The sequence below is a fragment of the Strix uralensis genome, chromosome 6, assembly GCF_047716275.1.
Source record: "Strix uralensis isolate ZFMK-TIS-50842 chromosome 6, bStrUra1, whole genome shotgun sequence".
Taxonomy (NCBI): Eukaryota; Metazoa; Chordata; class Aves; order Strigiformes; family Strigidae; genus Strix; species Strix uralensis.
The window spans coordinates 23,976,062-24,001,347 of NC_133977.1; the positions used below are offsets into that span (position 1 = coordinate 23,976,062).

General features: G+C 40.7%; 1 protein-coding gene across 2 annotated transcripts in view; it reads left to right on the forward strand.

The window, feature by feature from the left end:
• Positions 1-7,152: 7,152 nt before the first annotated feature.
• STK39 (serine/threonine kinase 39) overlaps positions 7,153-25,286 on the forward strand; it is a 106,010-nt gene continuing 87,876 nt past the window's right edge. For both annotated transcript variants that reach the window (XM_074873303.1, XM_074873304.1), the window contains exon 1: positions 7,153-7,356. In XM_074873303.1, the coding sequence (XP_074729404.1) occupies positions 7,236-7,356 (121 nt within the window). In that variant the 5' untranslated portion in view covers positions 7,153-7,235. The remainder of the gene's footprint in view (positions 7,357-25,286) is intronic.

Consider the following 25,286-nt stretch of genomic DNA (forward strand, 5'->3'; position numbering starts at 1 on the left):
TATACCTAGTGGTATATACTAAATGCAAGGCTTTTATGGGTACAGCATCTGTGAATAATGATGTCTGCTGGGGGCGTTTTGTTTGTTTTAATGATATGCCAGTAAAACTTAAAAATAGGTTGTGCCTAAACTGCCTAATTTCTATTTTTTGTCTATTAAAAGCAGAGTGTTGATGAGTTTAGGTTTCTGTCATTTGTGGATAAATTAGATTTTTATAGAAATCATAAAAATAGTAAGGGATGCATTAGAAAATAATGTTGTTTATATCGCTACATTTAAAGCCTTCTTTTCTTCAATTACACAAATGGTGCGAGACCCAAAGCAATTGTTAAAGGCCTTTTAAAGAAGACTAAAATCTAAATATTTGAGTCAACAATTTTTTTTTTTAATACTGTGAACATTCAAGAAGATTATTACTGTACATTTTAGCTTTTCTTAGAGATAAGAGAGAAAGTAATTAGAGTGTTTAGGAATTTTAAAGCACCTCATTGTTCTGAGGAGGAGATTTTTCTTTAGATTTGAGTTCTATTTTTAATGCCTTAACTGGCATTTTAATCTTCCTAGAGACTACTCATTTGTTACCACATTTTTGTTTCAGATATTATTCTATAGCTTGTCTTGGTACCAGGAAGCTTTGTGAGCTTTATTTGATAAATAGGAAGGGATAGCAACTTCTGACCTTTCCCCTTTGGGTAGATCGCCATGTTTCAGCACTTTGTTAGAGTAGAGGGAATTAGAGCAATAGGCAGTTTTCTGCATCCAAATCTGAAGCTATGCTGACAGTACTTTTGCTCTGCCCTGCGACTCTGGAAATTAATGGTGGGTATGGCAAGCACTCCCAACAAGAGAAACACTCGAGACTTCTTGATGCAAAGCCCATGTTGCCAGGGCTCTGAGCACACCAACTGGATTTGAAACTTCTTTCCCTACTTTTAGGAGTTTCACTGTCTGTACTCAAGAACAGCTCAGACATGGTACCACTCTGTAACCTTGGATCAGGGTGAAACAGCCAAGTTGCAAGACAGAGCTGTGAGAAGCCTTGCCTGGGTCCTCTGCTGTGTTCAAGCTCAGGCCCTTGCCGGTGCTCCTTGCCTGAGCTATGCTGTAGCTATATCTGGTCCTTGCCTGAGCCTACTACACTGTAGCAGTGCCCACTCTTGCACCCTGCTGATCCTGACCTTGCCTTGCTGACTGAACTTCCTAGCTGCAGCTTGCAGGTGCCCTGTCCCTACAGACTTGCCTGGTGGTCATTGAGCTGTCACTGACCCTGGCTGCCATCCCTGGGCCTGTCCCCCTCACCTGGCTGGGGTCCTGCCAGGATGTTCTTGCTCGGTGCAGCCATGGCCCCTGCTGCCTCGCTGGAACCCATGGCTACCGGCTCACCTGCCCTCGCAGGGCAGCCCAGCCCTTGCTGCTTCTTGATGTGGCTTGCTCAAGCAGGAGCTCTTCATTAAACAGCTGTCTTCTCCAAGGGTGACCTAGGTTGAGGACCTCTGCCAGTCCTGTGAAAGCAGAGCAAGCTGCCCTGAGAGATAGGAGCCTGAGCTTTTTATAATTCTCAAGTTGGATAGGGAATCTTGTTGAATTATTCGAGGGGAAATTTAGCCAGCAGCTCTGGACAGTTTGATTTCTCATTTGCAAATCATAATGCTGGAAAGAAAGCATAAAATATGAGCAAGGTTAATTTTGTTTTTAACTGCCATTTTGATTTCCCAGGAAGTGCTACTCATCAGACCCCAGGTTTTCCATCACAAAAAAAATTTGGAAATTTTAAATGTAATCAGAAATTGTTGTTTAATGTTTGGGTTTCATATACAGGCACACTTACGGCATTTAGGTTAGAAAATTATTTCAGCTTACATCGCCAAAACTAGAAAGAAAACATTTTAAAGTGTGTCAATCCCAAGAATTCAAACACTTTATAAACATTGCTGAATTGAAGTTTGTAACTTTCCAGTAAAGTGTGAACCATTCCTTCCCTGATGCTATAAACAGAAAACAAGGAAAGGGTAGGGTCATTTACTCAAATGATGAATAGCCTTTTATAATTAAGGTATTTGTTTTGGACTTAGTGCCATTTCATGACCATCTAACAAAGCTAAAACTGTGCTCCTGCTTAAATGGTGGCATATCTCATTCCCCACTATTGGCCACATTTTTCTCATGTCTCTCCTGTTTATCCTCTCTTGGCTGCCCGGTGAACTAGCTAATGTTTTCAACTGAACCAAACCAGGAATTAGCTGTCAGTCAGATTAGTTCTCTGATCTTGCTGAGAGGCTGTGTGAAATCCCATCCTTAGAAAATATATGTTCTATTTCCAGTTTTGCTACAGACTTCTTGTATGACCTTAAGCTTTCTCTGTTTCCAGTTGTGAAATTGAGATAATTATATTCCCCAGCCTTTTGGTATGTGAAGATTAATTTATTAATATGCATGAGATGTTCATATCCTACAGTGATGAAAGCCATGGAAGTTCCTAGATCAACTCTTTTATATGTTTGAGTTTTATCCATTCACAGCTACAGAGAGTTCATTCCTGCTAAAAGCCTCAGTAAGCCAGACACCTTCACATCTTAATGATATTAAACTGGAGTTCAAAAGCAACAATAGTCCATTGTCATCTTCATGGTGACTGTATCCTAAATTAATTCAAATCATCATAGAGGAAATTGTGATTCCTGCAGGTTCCAAAAGGCATTTGTTGCAAATACAAGAATGGCTACTGTGTAAATATTCTAAATGCATGCACAGTTCTGAATTTTGAATGTTTGAAATGTATAATCATTGGTGTGCCATCATGATTTAGGTGATGAGCCACTGGTACTTCTGGCGCTGGAATGAGCTAGTTGTTTTTAAGCTGATGACTTTCAAGTTTTGGCTGGTTTAGTAGCAACAGCAAGTTAACTGCAAAATGTGTTCTCTGAAAAACTGGATGGGGAGGATGTGAAGACTTAACTACCTTAACAGTGGTTCCTACCATGCAATGCTAATGTTGAGGAACGAGCTCTATCGAGACTGAGGCTGCCTCTGCTCTCCAGCTCTGCAGAGAAGCTCACATAGGCTCCATTATTCTTTTAAGTGACATCTTCAATATGTCTGTCAAGGCCACTCACATTCAGAGTGGTTGAGACAAAGATGTGAGCATTTCCTGTATCTGTGGCCTGAAAAATAGGATGGTCAAACAAGAAAATACTTAAGAAAAAAGTCTGGTGTTCACATGAAAGAGAACAGTACTTTATTCTGTTTCTAATAGAAACAGTCACTAATCACAGTGGCATGTATTGTGGCACTGACCGTACTTACCAGAAAGGCAATGGAAGTTTCTATTGCAAGGACTGATAACAGCTTGGGCTATGACATATGAGGAAATAATTAAAAAGTTCATTTGATTATATAACAATAAACTCTAGCTTAATGGTTACTGGTTCAACAATCATTAATATCCAGAACACAAAACCTTCCTATCTGAGTTTAAGGAGTAAATTTGCTGAGAGGAACAGCTTGCAAAGGTTTACAAGGAGGAGAGAAGAAAAGATACAAGGGCATCAAGGCCTTCAACCTAGGAAAAAAAGAAAAGTGGTTTATTTTGTAAGGTCACTATGCTCCGATAGCCATTAACTTCAGTGAGACTTAGTAAGAACACAGCTGACAATGGCTTCTGAATCAAAGATTTTCCAGTGTATTAAGATGTTTTTTGCAATGTGAATTGTTAAGAAGTTTCTCATGTCTTCTGTGTGAACAGAAACTAATCTAAGCTGCAAGCTTTGATGAAAGCAAGCATTCTAGTGACAATAATGGGCATGTTACCTATTTAACTATGCATTCACTAGAAGAGAAAGGGAGGTTGAAAGCATTTAGTCTACTCCCATCAGCACCAGCTGCTGTTGTGTCAGCCTTCATATCTCATGATGTTGTTTAAAGCACAGCCGTCCCTCACCGCTACCAAATTACAGGCTTTCAAACATTATGTACATGATTGCAGAGAGCTGTGCTACACCATGTGATGGTCATAACTGCAATATTAGGCCATTTTTGGGGAGAGAGAATGGTTTTACTTCACTTGTTTCTCTGAGGTAGAAGTGACAGTAGAGAGAATAGTTCCTTCTCACTCTGGTTTAATCTATGCTAGGTTATATGGCTGTTTAGGTTGCATCTGCTGCCTTTATACTCAGAAAAAGAGGAGTGGGTGGATGTTATCCCTTGTGCATGCTACTAGTGTATGTACCATTGTTTATGAACCCCCATCCTCATGCTTGTCTTTGACTTTATATAGGTATGTTTATGTTTAAAGTTAATTAATTGCTCTGAAATGTTATTGCAAGGACCAATGTTATTCTTGTCTAAATCCTTCAAACCTAGAAATGAAGTCTGAGTTACTTTGCTCTAAACTCCGTCCCCCCTCCCCCCTCATCTTCAGAGGGTACTGCTGGGGACTGTTGAAAGATCTGAGCATTGACTAACTCTTCTCCCATGGTGGCCTACAGGTTTTAAATATTGCCAGTTTTGATTGTAGCCTAGCTATGTAAAGCCTTTTTTCACTTTGGAATCAATCATTTGGTGACTGGACTCAGTGATCCATACAATTTCCTGGAGTCCTATGTCTTCACGCACTAGGAAAGGCCAAATCATTTTCAGACAGGACCGTTCTGAATGGTCTTCAGTTCAGAGAATTGTGATTTTAAGTAAGACCTAGCTCTTTCTCTAGAACCTCCAATATCTGCAGATTGCTGTTCTTTTCAGTGTCTGAAAAGTCTTGTGGAAGAACGACTGCCTGTAACGCTCCGAACAGCAGAGCCTTAGGTACTGCAGGGCTCTTCTCCTACGTCCCCAGCAGGGGACCTGCTTTCCAAAGGCAGCTTGGCCTACCTGCACCTGCCAACAGCTTCAAGGGCTTGCTGTTGCTTTCTTTTCTATTATCTTACCCGACTCTGAGGCTCTGATATGTTTCTTGAGTTGTACCCTGAATGTGCGGAACATTTTCTACAGCTCCCACTGTTTATAAAATTGCTATCCTGCAAAGTTCTTCCTGTAAAAGCTGCTCATTTCAACAAATTGCAGAGTACAGGTATACCCTAGAAATCCCCAAAGTTGCAGGATTAGTGGGACAAACTGGGACAAAAATTACTATAATGGTATCAGATGTAAACCAGCAGTTTAGATGGTGATATGGCAGGAGCATCACAGAAATTCATGGCTTAGGAACTAAACTCACCCACAACTGAGTACAGATGGAGAAGTTGGCTGTTTTCCATCAATAGTGAGTAACCCATTTTTCTGTGCTGATTGATCTGGCCTGTGCTGTTGCTGTCTTACTCATTTTTTTTCATGCTATTGCTGGCAGAAAGGTCTTCTCTACTAATAACAAGTTTGTCTAGTCTTGGTGTTAAGCTTAATATTGAATGACAATTTAATACTTCCTCTTCCAACTCTTGCTGACCTTTAGTTTTGTGGCAGATAATTTCTAATGTGTGTATATGAAAATATTTTAATCACCTGGCTTTTAAAAACGAGATTGAGAGGAATCATTAGTTTAGCACAAAAATGTGTGGTATTTTTTTCTATTACTAGGAGCCTCTATACTGAGCTTAACTGTTGTATGTGAGAAAATGGAAGTCCAGCACACAAATGATTCTGTATTTGCAAGTTGCTGATACACCTTCTGATGAAATGTTAAGCAGTAGCTTTCTCAGCAACATGGCAAAACAGAAGTAACTTGCTTTCCATCTTGGAATAACCTTCTACTAACTCAAAGCCTTCACTGAATAAGCTACACAAAAAAGTTTAGCTAGTAGAAGAGCGTTATCCTAAACTGAACTAGGACTCAATACAGTACCTAACAGGTTTTGTTATGTGTATCTTCTTGACTTTAAATCACACTTCATCATACTTCCTAACAAATTATGAGATTCAGTTCTACTTTTAATCAGTGATGACGTTGAAAGCTTTCCTGCCGATATATTTTCATTATTAGTTCTACGTACCCTTAAGTTCCTGCTGAAGTACGAACTGAGATTTTAAAAATCTATGGAAATCTTCTTACCATTCTTCTAGATCTCCATAAATCTTAAAACACAAAGCATTCAAAGTAGGAGTGAGACTGTAGACTGCACAAATTATTTCATAGCAAGAAAAATCCTGCTATTATACAGACACTGGCACTACTGAGAGGGTGGAAAGAAAAAAAAAATTCTGTACTAATATTAACAACAGAGTTTCATCTAACAGATTTTTTTTTTAATCTCATCTTGTATAATGGGAAGCAGTAGAGGGGTTGAATTATGATTCTTGTCTTGAATATTTGTTTAGATCACTTGGTTCTGGCTAGCCAAGGGGAGCCTTTCTCAGCTGTGCAGAGCCCTTCACGGTGCCATGAACCGAGGCGGTGTGCACGCTGAGCTGCCCTGGAGTGGCCCTGCTACTCCCTGGAAAGGGCCACTCACGCCAAGTGGAGACTTAACTGCTTTGCAGGACTGCAGCCCCCATCATTGATGAAAACAAATGCTCTTTTCATGCCCTCGAATTTAAATATGTGTAACCTTGCAGCAGCAGTGCTCTCGGCAGTAACGCTTGTATGCTTGAGAGCAGTGCTCCAGAGCCGCCCGCGTGCTCCTGTCACCGGCCTGACAGGTGGGTTCCAGCATGCCCGCCGTGCGACGCGCCTTCCTTTGGGCCCTTCCCCGGCCGCCCCGCTTAGCCCCGGCGGGGTCCGGCGGGGCGCCTGGGGGTCTGCCGCCAGGGCCGCGGCCCGCACACGCTCAGCCCGCCGCCCTTCACAGGACCTCGCCATGCTTCCAGCCGCGGAGAGCATCACACGGAGGCGCGGGAGGGGCGCGGAAGGAAGATGGCCGGAGACGCTGCCAGCCGGCGGGCAGGTGACGAGGCACTGGGGAAGGCGGCGACCCCCGGGGTTAGCGGGGCCGCCCCCGCCGGAGAGCCCGCGCTTCCCCCTCAGGCGGAGGTGTGTGAGGGGGGCGACCACCGCGCTCTGCCGGCGCCGCGCACCGACACCGGCCGGGGGCCGCCGGCCCCGACCGCCGCTCTCCCTCTCCCCTCAGCGGTGCGGGGCGAGCGGCCGGGGCTGGCGGCGGCGCCCGCCTCTGCCTCCTCCCCCTCGGTGCCCTGCCTCCTCCCTCCGCCGGGCGGCCGGCTGCGCGGGGAGGGAGCGCGGCCGAAAGGTGTTGCTGGAAGGGAAGTTTGAAGAAGGTCGTCGGGTGCCTGAGCGCTCCGGCAGCATCATGGCGGAGCAGGGCGAGTCACCGGTCCACGTCCAGCAGCCCCAGCCGGCGCCCGCGCCCGCCGCCCCGGCTGTCGGCTGGCCCATCTGCAGGGACGCCTATGAGCTGCAGGAGGTTATCGGTCAGTGGAGCGGGAGAGCGGGGAGGGCGGCGGAGGGTGCTGCGGGGCGGCGGCAGGGGATGCCGCGGCGGCCGGCCGGCCGGCTCCGGGCCTACCGGCGTTCCGCCTCCCGCAGGCTGGGGCTCGCTCACTGCGGCGGATGCGCCCGGCACTGCAGTGGCGCCGCCGCCGGCTGCTGCAAACTTTATCCGCCCGGCAGCGGGCGGGCGGCGCGGCCCCGGGGGGCGGCGGCTCCTTCTAGAACCCGCCGCGCCCCGCCCGGTGCGGCCCGGCCCGGCTGAGGGTGCTGCCGCGCCGCTCCTCTGCGGCGCATCGTCACCCGCTGCACCGGTGGCTGCAGCCGCCGCCCGAGCCCCGACCTGCCGGTTTGCACCGGGACCTCGGCAACTCTGCAAATACGCTCTCAGTGCTTTGTGTGTGTCTGTGGATGCACACATGTGCATGCATCCGCTTAGATTACTCTGCATTTTTCCGGTGGTTTCATGGGGGAGGTAAATCTCACCCCTAGATCTGCTACTGTTGTGGTGACTTCCCTTTAAATTTTTTTTTTTAAAATATGTATTTTTAAACCCCCTCCTCTTCTCCCTCGCTGTTTAATCTTGTCCCCATCTCCTTGTGCCCCTTGGCCGAGCTCCCCGTGCCAGTCGGTGGCACATAAGGCTAGTGGGGGATTACAGCTTCGTTTCACCTCAGCCAACCTGCTTTTGTCCCGGTTTGCCGTGTGAGGTTTAACGGGTCTGCCGTCCCCCTCCCCACGTCCCTGTGGGTAGGGGGCTTTCTGGTAGCGCTCTTCAGTGCTTCATTTGCGTGTCCAGCTAATGCAGATCAGATGTGTTCAGCCTCCATCCTCTATGTTTGGATTGGATTATTTTGAATTTTACTGTGTGAAAAGGTGACTGTTGACAGTACGGGTGATGGAAAGTTTTTTGTCTCCTGACCTAGATGTTGCTTGTTGCTAATGAATTACTTTGGAAAAATTTGCTTTTATTTGTATGTAACATTTTAAACCTCCAGCAAATACTGCAGATGGCAAATACCAGCTGTAAGACTCTGATTGCTATTTCTTATGAATGAGACCACTTAAATGAAAAAAATCCAGGAGTCTTGCCTGCTCATGCTGTTGGTTATCTTCAGTATTACACACCAACTGCTAATTGGTGTCAGGCTGATGACAACCAGAAGTTCATGTTATTGATCTGGGTTGCAAGTAGTGTGTACTCAGCTTTGTCATTAAACTTTTTATTTTTCACAGGCAGAAACAAAATAGTTGAGACAAGTACTTCTTCCTTAAAATGGGATGGCTTTCTGTTGACCCAGGTGGTGCCTTTGCGTTTCTGTTTGTACTTCTTGGGCTACGGAAAGGGACCGAAGAGGGATGAGGGTTCAGGTGCTCAGGTCCCTGGAGGTGGCTGGCTTGGACCAGACTGGTGCTCACCATGAAGAGAGTGCTGCCAGTGGGGGCCCTGCCAAGGGCGTGGGTTTACTGGCCAGAGGACTTTGCCTTACTCTGTCTGGGGAATGTATCTAAATTAGCCAAATGGAAGCAATTCTACTAGCATAAACTGTATCTTGCTGAGGAGTGAATCCCTCTTCTAAGGTAAAAAAGGCCTCAAAGGTGTTAGATTAATCCTTGTCTAGGGTGTGACATGAGTCATATGAGTTATTTAAATAATAGTTATTTTCTGTTGCAGTACCTGTAGAATGCCTAGGTGAGAGTTTCATTTAGAAACTCCTTTCCACTTAAAAGCTTGTATCTTTTGATATGTAAAATGTCTTTATAAATATTTATGTATAAGCATACATCCATTGTACAAGTGCATACTAAACTGGAGTAGCAGATACCTATCTGTAGAGAAACTTTATTACTAGTTACCTACTGGTGCTGTTAAATGTTGATACTATTTGTTTAACTAAAGTAAATGCCTTGTGAGGAAATAGAGGTCAGGTTATACTGAATCAGATTCCTGGACACACTGAACTTGTCTGACTTCAATTAAGCTTAGGTTGCTTACATTACTTTTAAACTCACTGAGATTTATTTTGTGCCACTTAAAAATTTTTTGCTTAGTTAAATATGTCTTTTTTTTTTATTAACACCTTGTATTTGTTGTCTTAACTTAGAGACCCACTATGAGATTTAGTCTTGCTACTATCAAAAATAGCAAAAAACCAAACACACCCTACCCCACTTCCTGCAAAAAACCCCCACCCCTGTATAAATTTTGTGCTTTTGACCAAATGTGGACATAATTTTGGAGATGTTGGATGAATGTTGTTGCTTTTAGTGAACCCAGTGAGGGACTCTTAAAGCATCTTTTTTATACCTGAGGGAGGGGAAAATGATACAGTCTGAGCTTGGTTCAGCAGCATTTTATATCCCTTTGCATCGGCCATGCCAGGGTTAATTGCATTGTGAAGGTGAGTAGTTATCACTTGCTGAAACAGAGCCCTTCACTTCTGGAAAGCACTACATACCCCTCCCTGAGGAGCTGGGTAGCATCTTCAGGGAAGGGTTCAGTTTCAACAGCCCTTTGCCAGTTAAATGAGAAAAATAACAACATATTGAAGCATCTTCGTGGGCTTTGTAGGAAGAAAGGTACAGAGGGTGAGGTATACCAGGATGGTTGATCACAACACTTCCCAACAGATTAGGCTTTATATTGTATGGTAACTAAAACACAGATGCGGAATGACTGCAATGGCCTGTGTTAGGGGGCATTTAAAAGTTTTGGTGGTGATTGTAAAATGAAGATCATTTAGTCATGTGGGCTGTCTTCATGCCATGGGTTTGGCAGGTTGGAGGAGTTCTGTTCTTTTTCTGTGTGAGAATGTGAACTTTCCTTATTGCTCATCTGTGTCTAGCCAAATGCTATGTTGAAAACCAAGTCCACATGATACAGATTTCAGCTTTTTTTCCCTTCTCTGTCTGTTGCTTCCTTTGTGCTGGTTGGGAGATTCAAGTGCCTGTTAAAAAGAAAATGCTGGCTTTAAGGAGTGCTTCTTGTGAGATGTTATTCCATGTTTGCTTTATTTTTAAGGTGGCTAGCCGGTTCTTTGTAAATTCTTGGTGTGTGGTTTCATGATACATTTAATCTGCTCTAACAGGCAGCTGTTGAAAGGATCGCATTGATCTGACAGAGAACTAGTTCTTCTGCTGGGTTAGTTTTCTGTCGGATCAGGTTCCTTGTTTGACTTGCTGCATGGCTGCGTGATTGATAGATCTGATGCAAGGGAAGAGGTTCTTCCTGTTAATGGCTATGTACAAATCTTTTTTGGAGCAGGAAGAAACCGTTCTGGTTGCTATTTGTAAATGTATAGGTTAGAGAGTTGAGAGGAAATTCTTACATCATTAATTCAAATAGATACAGGCTGTCCATACACGTACCCATTCGGAAGTTAGAAGTGGATTCCTAACTTAGGACAGGAGGATCCAAAGCAACCTTCTGGTAGGAGTTACAGAGATAAGAACAGTAATTGCTAATAAGGGAGAGCCAGATTTAATTTAGTGAAGACCTGGGAGATCTCTGTCTATGATTTTAATGCATTGTTAGAATGTGCAGTGGATTTTAATGTATGTGCTGGGGTTTTTTTGTAAGATGGATATGACTTAGATTTTTTAAAAAAAGCTAATAAAAGCAATACTGTGAGAGATGTTCTTACTCAGTTTGAGTTTATAACCAAGTATTCTGAAATACATTTCTCTGAATTTATGTCACTTACATATGTGAGGTTTTTTCCTCCTCAGAAGCAATAGAAATCCTCACAGAACAAACGCTTAAATGGTACTCAAGGTAAAAAACCTGAAAATTGAGTAGTGTTAAAATTGTATTTGTACCTTTCAAATTGTAATGAGCCCCCTGCATCACACGGATGAGACAAAGCAGCATTAAATCTAGGGGTTTTGTTTGTTTTTTATTTGTGGTTTGGTTTGTGTTTTGGTTTTTTTTGTTTTTAAAAAGGTTTCTGAAATTGATATGAACAACTGTCTTTGCCTTGTTTTTGGAAAACTACATTGGAGTTGATGCTCTTCTGCTACATATAACTTAATGTTTGTCAGCCTGCGTTGATTATTGTGGAAGGAAGATTTTGTTACATAGAAGCAATGGATTAGGCTGGATGCTAGCTTTCCTTATAAAATTATGTTTTCATGTCTCCTGCTGCAACTGCCTTGGAAAATTAATTTGGCTAGAAAGCAGCCAGAATTAATTGGAAAATAAAGGGTTACTGCTACATGATGGATTATCTATATTGGCTGCAACTCATTAAAAAAGTTACCTTAGTTGAACTGAGGCCTTCATCTGGTTTTGCCTTTCTAACTTTGAGCTCAAAAATATCTTGTGGTTTGTTGCCTCATAAGGCGCAGTGTTGCTAAGTCAAATGTGTTCGGATTTTGAGTAGAACAGGTTATCATTCGAGACTGTTCTGCTGATGCTGATTTTATAGCTCTTATTGTAAGCAACCTGTGAGGCACTCTGGTGTTAATAGCTCTGGGGTCTTTGTTGGTGTTTCTGTGGAATGTTATTTACTCTCTCCCCCCCCCCCCCCCCCCGTGTATTGCTAATGGCTCTTTGTCTCACAGAGAATGAGACTCTCCTACATTTGTTGCAATCAGAGATCTTTGACTCTGTAGGGAGGTCTCTGATTATGTTGCTCAGGAACTGATGTTCAAGTTTGTAAGCATGGTGTATGCTGTTTTGAAAAGCCTCTCTGTAGTTAGAGGTAACATTACAGTTCTGTGTTGTTCTGTTAATCAGACGCTTGTGTCTCATTCACACTTTCCAAATTTTCTTACCCCTGTACTTAAGGAGTATTTTTTCTGACTGGAAAAAACAGTTAAGGGCTTTCTTTTGCAGTAGTTTTTATATATATGCTGCAAATTAGATCAGACTGCTCAGTGAAATACCACACTAGCAACTAAAGCTGTAGTAAACTTTGATATTTGCTCTTGCAGAGATTTATTTCTAATAGCCCTGAAATTCTTGCATAAGCTGCATAATTTGGTAAGTAATACTTAACACTACTGAAGATCTTTATACTAAAACTTTGTGTAAAAGAAAGATGTGCCTGCCTTAATTATGCTCCAAAGCAAATTCTATTCCTTACCAATAAATCTTAAAAGTTACCACAGCAGCCTAAGCATATTGTACATGCACATATTAAATATAGCCTTCATAACGTTAATCATAACTTAATACAACTGTAGCTTGACAGGAAGAGTTTATTATTTTGAAAATTAAAATTTTACATTTTGGGAAATAATTGGTCAAGATTTTCTGTCAGCTAATTTGAAGAAACTGTAGAAATGTTAAATCCCCATTTAGTATTTTAAAAGGAGTGGCTTTTAACTGAATTGTCAGAGTAAAGATTGTCGTGGTACAATTTAAAAATACCTTGTAGAACACTTTCAGTGCTGTGCTGCTAATGAGGCTGTGCAGGGCTGGTAGTTCTTAATTATTTGCCTTGTCTCCACATGATAGTAATAGTGTTGGGGAAGGGAGCTCTGTCTTGGCTTTTTTGAATGAAAATGGACTTTCTGCATTAGAAATACCCAGATTGGAGACAAGTCTATAGTTTTCATTGCTTCAAAGAGGTTAGGCTTTGTAAGTGATTCAGTGATCAAATTTGTCATATAATTTAGTGACTTTTAAAAAGAATTTAACTTATGCAACTGGAATTCAGACTTGTCAGGAAGAAAATTATTTATTTTTACAAGAACCTGAATGGTGTGAAAATAGCAAAAAAAAAATTATGCATAACTTGCTTTGGGTTTCCCACAACTGCAAGTAACCAGTAAATAAAACTTGTTTTAAAGTGAATTTGTTAACTGGAAGGGTAAAGGAGCACATAATCAACACATCAGGCAGTTGGCTGGTGTTATGTAATGATAATTTACAGAAAGTGTGCTGTGTTTTCCTGTTCTTGGAATCTACCTACCTCCTCTATGCTTGGCTCTCCTGTCCCTATGCTTTCTCTCTCCCCCATCCAAGTTCTTCCTATAGGTAAGGTCCAAAGCCTCTGAGACCTGGAAAGTCCTGGCTCCACAGGAGTTGCTTGAGTGATAGAAAGAGAAGCAGTTCTGCTGGTGAGCATGTGGAAAATGAAGGGGTTGCATGATTTGGATTTTCACTTAGGCTTAAAACTGCAAGGCTTTGCATATTCAAAGGGGAACCACTGCTTGTAACCAGAATTGTACTTTGATAGCAGGGGCCAAGTTCAGACCTGGGAGAGCAATTTTAGGTTGGGTCATGTCTTGCTTTGAAACAACATTAAAACTGGTTTACTTTTTTTTTTCTTTCAGTGAAGAATCACTTTCTCTTAGGTCAGAGACCGGTTGTTTTTTTTCCAGAATCTGCTTGTCAAATGGAGCTTCTCTTAAATGGAAACAAAACCACATCTGTTCTGATCGGCTTGAGGGGAAAAAACAGTGAGCTCTCCTTGCAAAGGAGATGTGGGTGGCTCATACAGCAGCTACGTGTGTAGGTCATACTTCATTTTTGTGTGACCCTTTTGATTCTCTCTTTCTTCTCCCTTCCCACCTTCCAAAATAATTCAGAACTATAAGGCAGCAGTATATAGAAGCTGGTTTTTATCTCCAGTAATAACAGCAATTCTTGGCGTTTAAAGAATGGACCTTAGAAATCAAGTTAAGTTAGTTACTCTCATTAATTTCTGGGGTTTGCTCAAGTCACTGGGATACTGCTGAGCCACAGTAGCAGAGGAGCAATCTGCTTGCAGAACTTGGAAGATAAGTGTGTCACTAGGAAATTTACTGGTGTCCAAAATAAAGGCGAGACTTTTTCTAAATTTTTTTTTTCCCCCTAAAGGAAATCACACTCAACAGAAGTTGATACTGCTTACCCTGTGTAAATAAATAATTAGCTTTTTTGAATGAGTGGATTTTTCCTTATTTCTGCCTTTTGCAGCACAGCGTTGCTGATAGGATGAAATCCTGGCAGCTCTGTCACATTTCACTGTTTCTTGCTAAATTTGAAGGTCTTTGGCTGTGCATAAGGGTAGCAGTTTGTGGATGTGAGAACGTTACCGTCCAGCAGTGGCAGAATGAAGCAATGCTGGGATGAAATCCTTGAGAGAAGAATTTGCTTTAAAACTTTTCTTTTTTCTTCTTGTACCGGTCTCTATATGCACTGTACTAGGTTCTCTGTGGTTGTGTGATAACTGCGTCACTGAAGCAACCAGTACATGTTGAATGCTTATCTTCTGCCTTCTTTTGTGGGGTTTGGTTGCTGTCTTCCCTTGCCTACCCTCACGTAGTGAGGTGGCGATGCAGCTCTTCCATCTCTTTGTCACCTGCTTCCTCCTGCGCTGTGCTTCTGGCTGGAGATCATGCTGTGGTATTTAACATACGCCTGGGGGACTAGGAGTGCTAGACTAAGAAGATGTGAAACCCCGCCCCTGCCCTGGGATAGAAAACTTAGTAATGAGAAAAAACAGGGAGAGTATACCGGGAGAAACAAGCAATCATGTGGTACCTGACAGTGCAGGAGGAACCTAATTTTTCCTGAAACTTGTGAGTCAGTTACTTTATGGGTGTTGGTTGCCTTTCAGGAGAGGTGTATGGTTGGGGGATGTCAGTAAAGGGGAAGCAGCTTAATCTTCATGGAGAAGCGTGCATGCTTCCTGGCATTTAGGTAGACTTCAGTTGACTGGTGACTGTTTTGTAGAAAGTTTCCATGGCAGTGCTGAGATGCTGACAATGCTGATGAAGGTGGTGGGTTTTTTAGGAGTTCCTCTGAACAATTCCCAGGTGCGATTTTCCAGGGCTGCTTGTGACAGTCCCGCAGTTTGCTCCTGAGAGAAGCTCAGTGAAAAGTTTGAACAGTGTTCTTCATTTGTTAGCTGAAGTATTAAGTTTGTGGCATTGGTGAAGTTAATAATTTCAGTCCTTTGCCCCCTCGGTGTTTGACTAGATATGTGACTTTTCTCAACAGTTTGGTGAGCCCCCAGTATGATAAATTAGGTGTCTCCATTAATCCTTTGTCTTTATGATTAACAATTTCTGAATCATTTTATTAGCCTAATTATTCCTGTGGATGTCTAACTGCCTCAGAGGTATTCTGATCAGAAGTAAAATACAGGTGAAACTTGAGGATGCCCTGTAAGGCTGATGTAATGATTATGTTACATAGCTTTTAAGCTGAGCTATGCTAACACACTTAAAGATAAATGAGGATGAGAAGCAGATGGAAAATTGGCAGCTTTTCTTTGTTCCTAGTCATGCTTTCAGAAGCAGTGTGAATTTACGGGTCTTGACGGTCAAGGTCAATATTGAATGTCTGAGGGTTTGCTTAATAGGAACAAATAATTGCTATAGATGTAAGCAAACTATGTGCCAAGTATATCTGCTTCAGGGTAGTGGCACAAAAATAGTTAATTTAACAGACCAGAAAAATGTTGTGTATTTACCTGTTGATCATGGTTTCTGTCCTGTAGGAGTAATATGGACAAGATCATAAGCTTGAGCTATTGCTTTAGACTTCTGAGAAGAAACATATTCATGTTCAGAAGGATCACAGTTCCATTGTAAAGTTGCTTTTTCCTTCCACTACTTTGCTTTGAAGACATTTTATTATAGGGACTGAATTTAAACATAATTTATTCCTGTTAGTGTCTTATGCTTCCAGCTTCTGACCCACTTCAGACTAATAATAGAAACTTCATTAAATTACGTTAGAATCACCTGATGAACATTTAATGATATGATAGCATTTGTATTGCTCCAGCTCTTCCAATTGTTCCATGAGAAACAGGATGAGAAATAGGTAAGTTGTTTTCATGTAGTGTCTGGCCATGATGGACTCACATTCTAGCAGGCACATTCTGATGGGGTGCACTAGCTGAAGATGCTTTGTAGTTCAACACTGTGGTATTAATTTGAGATCTTCATGACAGTTTAGTAGCAATACTGCCTTTATTTTGGTAGATTGCTGTTCTTCATTCTCGGGAGAGAATGATACACTATGTGGTGACATCTGGAAGACTTGGAAAATACTGCATTCATGGTATTAGAATTGTTCCAAGTGTTTACTTTCAAACTAAATGAGAAACAATAAAATATGCCAGCTAAATCAACACCAGCATTTGTTTATAGTGCTACTTCAAAAATGAACAGTAATTCTCTTTTAACAGTTTTTTTTCTAGGCAGAAAATCTGGTTCAGCATAGCAAATCTTCAATTTGCCCTGCTTTTATAAGGTGAAGTGGAGTTAAGCAGAGTTCTGTGGAGTTCAGATGGTACTCTGGTAAGGTAACTTTTGGTCCCACAGTGAATACCAGATATCAAGTACTCATGTAGTTATGCAGAGCCATTTCCAGTGTGACTTTTGCCTTCCAGATGTCAAGATTTGTATGCATATTGAATAATGGTTTCTGTATTGATGATGAAGCAACAGGGAGAATGAAATGATCGCAATCCATGTTTCTTTTCTGAAAATATTTTAACTAAGAATTAGATCTTGCAGTTTATCTTAGGGGCAAAAATGTCTGGCCATGTAACATAATAGAGTGTTTAAGATTGTAGTAGAACATATGATAGGAAAAGGGGTTTGTTTTTATTTTGCATTTTATTAGGAAGAAGTGGTTCTGTATTAGAAGAGTGGTAGAGAAAGAAGTTTCCTTACATCTGTGAACTTTGAATGAAAAGCTTTGTTTCTGAGTGTCATGCACCTATATTTGGTATGATAAGATGGCATTGCTGTTGTAGAATATGATTCAAATTAACTGCTTTTTTCTTCCTTAATATGAAAAGGTAATTTATTTTGATTTTTTTTTTTCCATATAGATCTTTGTTATGTAGACAGCTGTATCTCAAAATAGCTGTTTCTTCCAGATATGTTATTCAGAGTAGGGCTTTTCTTTGTGGTGTTCTGAAAGCTCTCAGCTGAATGAGGTGTGGACAGGCAAGTAAGAAGGAGATGGGAAAGAGTAGAAATTTTAGCCCTGCTGGTCGTGTCTCAGCTTGGACAAACTAAACCTGTTCAGGGAGTCTTTCTTAACAGAGATTTTCCTCAGCTTTGTACTTCAGGTGTGAGCCTGCAAAACTTCAGCATGTCCATGGCCACAGAGGTGATTAAGGGACTGGAGCATCTTTCGTTTGAGGCTGAGAGCTGGGACTATGCAGTCTGGAGAAAGGAAGGCTCGGGGGGTCTTATCAATCTGTAGAAATAAACAGTGAGAGGGAATGAAGAAAAGGGAGGCAGACTTTTCTCAGTAGTGCCCACAGACAACATGAGGCAATAGACACAGATTAAAAATGATGAATCTCATCTCAACACAGGAAAACTTTTACTGTGAGGGTGATCAAACACTACAGCAGGTTGCCTGGAGAGGTTGTGGAGGTCTCCATCTGTGGAGATACTCAAAACCTGTCTGGGCAACCTGCTTAGCTGACCCTGTTGGAGCAGGGGGATTGGACTAAATGATCTCTAGAAGACACTTTCAACCTAGATGATTCTATGATTCCATAGTTTGAAACAAGTTTTGGTGGTATCTTTGTGTGAAACAGCAGAACAATACTTGATTGGGGCTTTGTTCTTTTAAAGAGCATCTTAAATTTAGGAAGCAACTCTGACAAAAGTGTCCCTGCTAACAGAAAGGTAGATTTGGAGAATATTTGTGGATTACAAATTGGTTCCACGTTGGAATTTCATTAGTATCTTAGTTGTGTCTACATCTGTAAGTTTCTGGTGAAACAGGAGCAGATAAGGGGAGTGAATCAGTTAATGTTGAGACGTCTACAATGTATTTGGGTTTGGAGCTTTACTTCGAACAAGTTATACACTAGTTACTTGGACCAAGCATCCTTGCTGTCCTTGTTTTTTGAAAATACCCGAAGACTGGTCTGAGCCATTACATCTTTCAAGGGTTAGAGCATGTTTCTGCTGGAGCAGAACTTCCAGTTCAGGTTCCTCCAAAAGGAGTTTATTTTGCACACACAAGAGCCACTCTGCAAAGCAAACTAAAGTTCTGTGAGGAGGATCAAGAGAGGGTATTAACTTCAAAACAGGCCTGTTTGATCTAAAAATGCAAATGTGCAGGCAACCAAAGAGTACTAAGTGAAGATTGGTGGTCTTTTTTGAATTTCCCTCTAACTTAAATTACTTAATTCTCTGTCCACTATTTCTGTTTTTTCTACTCTCTTGAAATTATTAATTTATCTTGTGTCTGATGAGAGGCTTTGCCCATGAGTAAGAACTACATCCTGATACATGTATTTCTAAATTGCTTTGTTGGTCTTTTTAGTACTTGAAGTATTACTGTCAGGATTTTCCTGTGAAACTCATGTTGACTGTTCACTCTAGAATAAAACTAGACATTTGAAACAACAAATTTTTAAGGGAAGAATGATGTCAGCTTTCCCTTTCCCTTCTAGATAAGCTTCTTTGGTTTAAATTGAGATTTATTACCCGATGTTCTTTTGTTGTGCAGCTGACTGAATAAGGAAGTTTATTTTAGCAGCTTTTCAAATGAATGTAGAAAAAAAAAAAAGCTACTCTTTGTGGTGTATGTGTCTGAGTGAAGTGTTTATGCTTCTTCAGATCAATGAAGGAAAAATGAAATGCCCCTGCTGATATGCTTTCTGGAGGGCTAATTAGGTAGAGGAGCCTCTCTAATGTTTCTTGTAGAAACCCCCTCATCGACAATAAGGCCTGGAGATTTGACTTTTTCTTTTTGATAACAGATAGTTTGAAGTCCATGATTTAAAAAAAAAAAAGTGTTTAAAAAGTATACTGTAAGCAGTGATATGAAAAATACACTTTTGGATTAACCTGGTAAGAACAAATTTATTATTCTCCCAAAATGTGAGCAAAATTTTTATCAAACACTGTAAAAACAGAAACTGTCAAGACCCCTTACACATATTTCAAGTTTGGTTTTATTTCTGTGTAACACTGTAGGAATGACAAGAAAAAGTTTAAATTAAAAAAAAGTGAGACCTCATCATTTGACCTAACCACAGCATATTAAAACAGCAAGAAACTATCTCTGTTTTATACAGGTGTTCTTTTGTATGGCTTTTGGTTCCGTGAATTTGATTGCAAGTTTTTGTACAACTGTAACTAACAAAAATCCAAATAAAGAGGTTTATGTTACTGCCTGAAAATCTGACCTACGTTGTGAGGATGAATGGATAATAACACGACAGACAAAATCCATTTCAGTGTTTGTAATAAATTCTTAAACCAAGTCATATCCTTCACTTCAACTCTTTTTCATGCCTTTTGTTGGGAAAGTGCAGAATGAATAGGGATTTGTTGGATTCATTCACGTCGAGTACAGTGCATCCACGTTTCTCCTTATCACACGATGGCCCCAGTGTGATTGTACAACAGGAGCCGACTCCTGCCTGCAGTGTGCCAGCCGGGTGGCTGTGCAGCACAGCTGTGCTGCCGACGATGCCGCAAGAGCAGCGGAAGCGTGGGTGAAAAAGCCTGCTGCAAGTTCTTTGCTGCTACTTTTTCTGTTTCTTCTTCCTTAACAAATTTGCAGTGTGAGTGAAGTTGGATTCTTTTTCATTTTACAGGAAGCGAGTGCAGATCTGATTACGAACCTAATGTTAACTGGAGGACTCAGGCGCCTCAGAGCTTTTCTTCCCCCTCTTCTGTCTTGTGAGTTAGTTTAACAGATAATACCTCTTACAGATGTGCTGTTATTACCTGTGGCTCAGTTCTTTGTTTTGGTCTTTTCAAGAGTCCTTTCAGAGAACCTTTATAGATGATCCACAGTCCTGCCAGCATATTCTTTTACATAATCTAACCTAATGACAACCTAACAGTGTGGATCTTCCCTTTTTTCCCCTAGGTGCTGGACTCAAATGGATTTATTTATTTATTTAGTTATTTTTCATCATGCCCAAATAAAAGTATTGCTTTAAATCTCTTTAAGTAATGGACTGTTATGTGTAATGGTACTCATTGTTCAATGGCACACATATCTTCTAGACCATAAGTTTGGTGAGTTCACAAGTTACCTTTATATACTGATATGAAATGGAGGCATTTTAGGTGTTTGTTAGGTGAGTATAGCTAATCAACCTCTGTTCTCTGACCTGATACATGCTATTTCTTGGTGGCATTGAATTCCCAATTTCTGTTCCGCAACTTTTGTAAATTATGTTAATATTGAAACAGAATATAGTTTATTTTCCCCTTAAGCATAACACTTTGTTTCACTTCGTTTCTTTTTAACAATGGCAGCTCATGTGGAAGGTAATGTGATTGACAGGAGAGATCATTCCAGGTATAGAACTTGAATTTTCACTGTGAAGTTCAGTTTCATACTCTTTAGTTTGTTAAGCTCTTACAATGCAGTACTTTATATTACTTCATAATCACAACCTTAAAAAAAATGATAGTGAAGGGAGTATAAGTGGACTAGGTATATAAAGTAATGATAAGATATACCCCAAGCAGGCTTGAAAGCAGTGGGACTTGTGAGGAAGATGCAAGTTCTGTAAACTGAAACAGAGATACTTTGTTTGCATTTCACATTTGATGCCCATTCAAATTGATGTATTGTAGGTTTTAAGTAGCATATTTTACAAGAGATTTGACGTGGTTTTGGGTCAGAACTGAATGTTTTTAGCTTGTTTACTTGTTTGTTTATGTTCATCTGTATTTACTGAGTCCGTGTGTTGGTTGTTCCTCTCCATACCCTTCTTTTTTAGACACATGAACAGGATAATTTTGCAGTGTGTGAGAAGTAAATTCTGCATCAGAGAATAACATTTATTTACTCAGAAGACTCTGTTAATCAGGCTTACCAGTTGTCACACAACACTAAGGGGACAGGCAGGATCTTTGCCAGAATGATGATGGCATTGAAATGTAGTTACTATTAAAGCTTTATTTTCTTAGCAAGGTATTATGATTAGTATAGCACAGAACTTATTATTAGAATGGCCCAGGATTTCTACAAGCAGAATCAGTATAGTACAATTTATAAGTAGTGTAGTACAGAATTTATAAGACTTAATTTACAATTTGTAATCACCTAGATCCTAACTTATGATTTCTAATCACCTGTGATACAGAATTTATACTACAATTTGACTTATTATTCTAATCACTTAGACCCTGTGCAGATTGGGTCAAATTTTAGTAAATGGTTTGCTGTATCAGTGTAACAATAATAATCCAGACTTGAAAATTATATGAAAGCATACAAGTCACTCGATCCTCGGAGGAAGCAGATGGTGGTGGTGGTGTCCCTAGCTGCTGGAAGTCATGGATCTCACTGTCCAGCATCAGCTCCAGTCCAGGTTCCCCACTCAGGACTTGTAACTGCTTGGCTTTATGGACAATGCTCTGTGTGCTGTTATGCTTCACTGTTCTGTGATGGGGTCATCACCACCACTGGCTTGGCTGGGTGCCAGGGACCTTGAAGGCCGGTAAGGGAGGGAGTAATCAGCCTGGCACCCAGGAATGTTGAGGCCAGTAGGGAGGAGAAGAAGAAATCTGTTTGATTTGTCTACTTGGTTCACACGACGTTCAGGGCCTGATAATAAGGAGAAAGGGAAAGAATATGTGACCTGCTCAGCTACAAAGAATGGCTGCTTGCCTTATAAAGTACTGTTATTTATGCTAACCCCATTATGAGGGGTTGGGAGCAGGGGGTACTTGTCACACCAGTCTTACCCTGACACCTTCACGAGGTAAATATCCGTTCTGATGACTGCAAATTCTGAAATAGTGGTGATTGTGGGGTTTTTTTATATAAACATTTTTCACTTATAAATAAGACTTCTTATGAAGATATTTGAGATGTGGAGGAGAGCAAAAGGAATTTAATCTTGGGTAGTATTTATAATACAGGGTTTGCCTAGACAGCCTAATTTGAGTTGCTATAGTTCCCTTTCAACTTCTTTATTTAGACAACTCATCTATTTTAAATGACAAGTCAGGGAGAAGATAACACCTGCTGAAAGTGGACTGCTTTTGTTGAGGTTTTCTTTACCTGCCGTCATGCTGACATTTCTTTGGCGTGGATTACTAATGAATGGGGAGATATTCTCATACCAGATCTGGAAATGTACCAGGCTCCCTGTGAGCTCTGTGACTAGCATGTGAGAGGACTCAAGGCCATAGAGTATTTCGTTAAAAGATAATTTTGGTGATGATACACACAGATGGGCATTAAACTGCCTGGATGTTTGGCAGCATTCCACTTTGCTTTGTGACACTTTCTTTCAGTGTCAAGTACCAAGGTGTGTTTGGAGTGTGTGCAGCTTCCTATTCAAAGACAGGCAAAAGTAGAAGCATTGTGTTGGCTGTCTATTTCTGCTGCACTTCTAAAAGTTGATCCTCAACTTCGTTAGCACCTTATCTTACCCAAAAGACTTGAATTCCTTTGCAGGTACCCTCTTAAAAGAGCAAGAATGTGTTTTGATGTGCCTTATCTTATTTTTGTGATTGATAGGGCTAAAAGTTTTCCAGTGTTGAAATGTGGGGCTGTCAGGTTGGTTGCTAACTGTGTCTTCTCCTGTGTTGTTGTCACTTTAAACACAAATCATGATAGCACAGGGGAGTAAAACCATGTTCTGCACTAAATACGTTATATTGGATTGGAAAACTGTTAAGGGAGCTGGTATACTGACTGTCTTACTACGGTAGCTTCAAAGACAAGACTCTGTGCAATATGTGATATGACTGTATGGGGTAACAGGATGTATTTCTCTAGTAATGAGGCGTGACTTTATTTCTACCGAGCTTCAACAGAATGTGTGATCTTGATCCACCTACAAGTTATTTTTTCTCCCATGTGCCTAACAAATGCAGTGGCAATATTTTTGGTGGTTCATTTATTTTACTTGTTTCAATAGAGTTGCACTAAATAAAGCCTCTCTGTCAAAAAAAAATAAAAAATTCTCTCAGCCTGGGGTTTAACATCAGCACCTGTCGGTCTCTGTTGGGAGAGCTGGGATGGGAACAGAGGGAGGAGGCAGTCTTGAGGTAGAAGAAGGTAATGAGCATAGTCTCTGTTTTTCTTTCTTCCCTTTTCAAACTGTACTTATTGCCAGGTTTACTTGAATGCCCCCAACATGTTTAATAGTCACCCTTGGACTTTCCAGTCTGATCTTAGTGTGTTGGTGGCATTGTACCAAGCTGACAAGTGCTGAGCTCTGTGTGGTCCTAGGCAAAAGTCTCCTTACCAAGAAAGTGTCTGAAAGCAAAAAGCCATCACTTAGTCTGATGCTTGATTTCAAAGCTGAACACAGTCACTATTAAATAAACCTATATCTAATCTATATATATCCCGTTTCACTTTCTAGCTGCAATTTCTTTAACGCCTTTGTCAGTCAGAGTAGAGCTCTTTTAAAATTATTTTAGCCATGGCTGGTGATAGCTGCTTATTCTTCAGATAAGACAGACATTTCAGAAGAGTTCCAGCAATATAGTGTGTCTGAGCTCATCGGTGGAGGGAAGGAAGACTTCTACATTTTCCAGATCATTGGTATAGGTTCTCCACTTTCTTGTGCAGTATTGATTTGTCTTATTTCCTGAAAAATTAGTTTGTGATTGATAGTTATGTGCTGTACTGTGATGCTAGAAGCCTCTGTGTTCAAGAAAGCAGATTCCTGTTCTCATGTGCTTTTGGCAGAAGAATTTCTTTATTCTGTTCTGCAGCTTTGACAGGGTGTTGTAACATAGTACTGCATAGCAAACCTCAAAATATTTCCTGTAATTTATCTAGCTGAAACATCTGATATAACCAGTCCTTTTACTATTTTAGTGATGGTGGTGGGAAATAGAATAGTTCAAAAAGCCTAGTCATGCCCTCCTTTCCCTGTGTTTTTTTTTTTTTTTTGGGTGTTTTTTTGGTGTTTTTTTTTTTGTTTGTTTGTTGGTTTTTTTTTTTTTTTGGTATGTGGGGTTTTATTGCTGATTGTGAATCCCCCTGCCTTTTTTTCTCTGCATGGAGTATATGTCTGGTTAATGCTCAGGCTTGCTCTGTCTTACCCTTTGTACAGGTTGGCTTAATGCTTGCGTAGAAATTCTCTTGTAGATTTTCTATAATGCATAATAATTTTGACATGGACATTTAGGCTACCTCTCTAAGACTTCAGTGGGATCACAGAAGTCTTTGTAGACCTTTGTCATCTTGGAGAGTTTTTTCAGGATTATTTATGCAACGTGCTTTTGAAAAGTAGTATGGGATAAGCTAGACCTCAGACTTTGTGGAAGAGTAGCTTACACAAAAAGGTAAATACAACAATTGAATAACCTGGTGATTCTGTAGCCATAGTGGTGATGTTTTGAAAAGTCTAACTGCAGAATCAATGAGATTAGTTGTTGAATGTTGAAAATGCAGAAGTAGCAGTTCTATATATGGGCATAGATTTCATAGAACACTTACTGTATTTTAAGTGAATTATGTCATAAGCCTAATGGCTAGGATAAACAAACTAGTATCCAAGTGAGTTAAAAGGGGAGAGATTTCATCCCAGCATGAATTAAGAACACAAAATGGGCAGGAATTGTTAGTAAATTGTGTTTATATGATTATAGTGGAGTTCTTAAGAACAGAAGCATTTATGTCATCTGAAGATGTGGAGAGAAATCATGAGTTCATTTTCTTTGAAGAAGTTTCAGAAAGAATTAAGAGTTTAGTACGGTGGTCTACATGAGCTTTAATGAGCTGATTTTTAATCAATGGCAGTAATATGGAAGAAAATGAGTAAAGATCTCTAGAATATTGTTGGGTAAAAGCTAGAAACCAAAAGAAGTTCAAAGTTCTTTGTTCTGTTTCTTAACCAAAAGCATTGCTTTTCCACCAACAGAATTGATTCTTGCAAGACTGGAGAGACTAGTTCTGCACTGTGCTGCCATAGAATATGTTGAAGTACTGATCAGTTCATAACACATATGTAGTAATGCTGGAAATAGGCTATACAGTATTGCATGCAATATACAA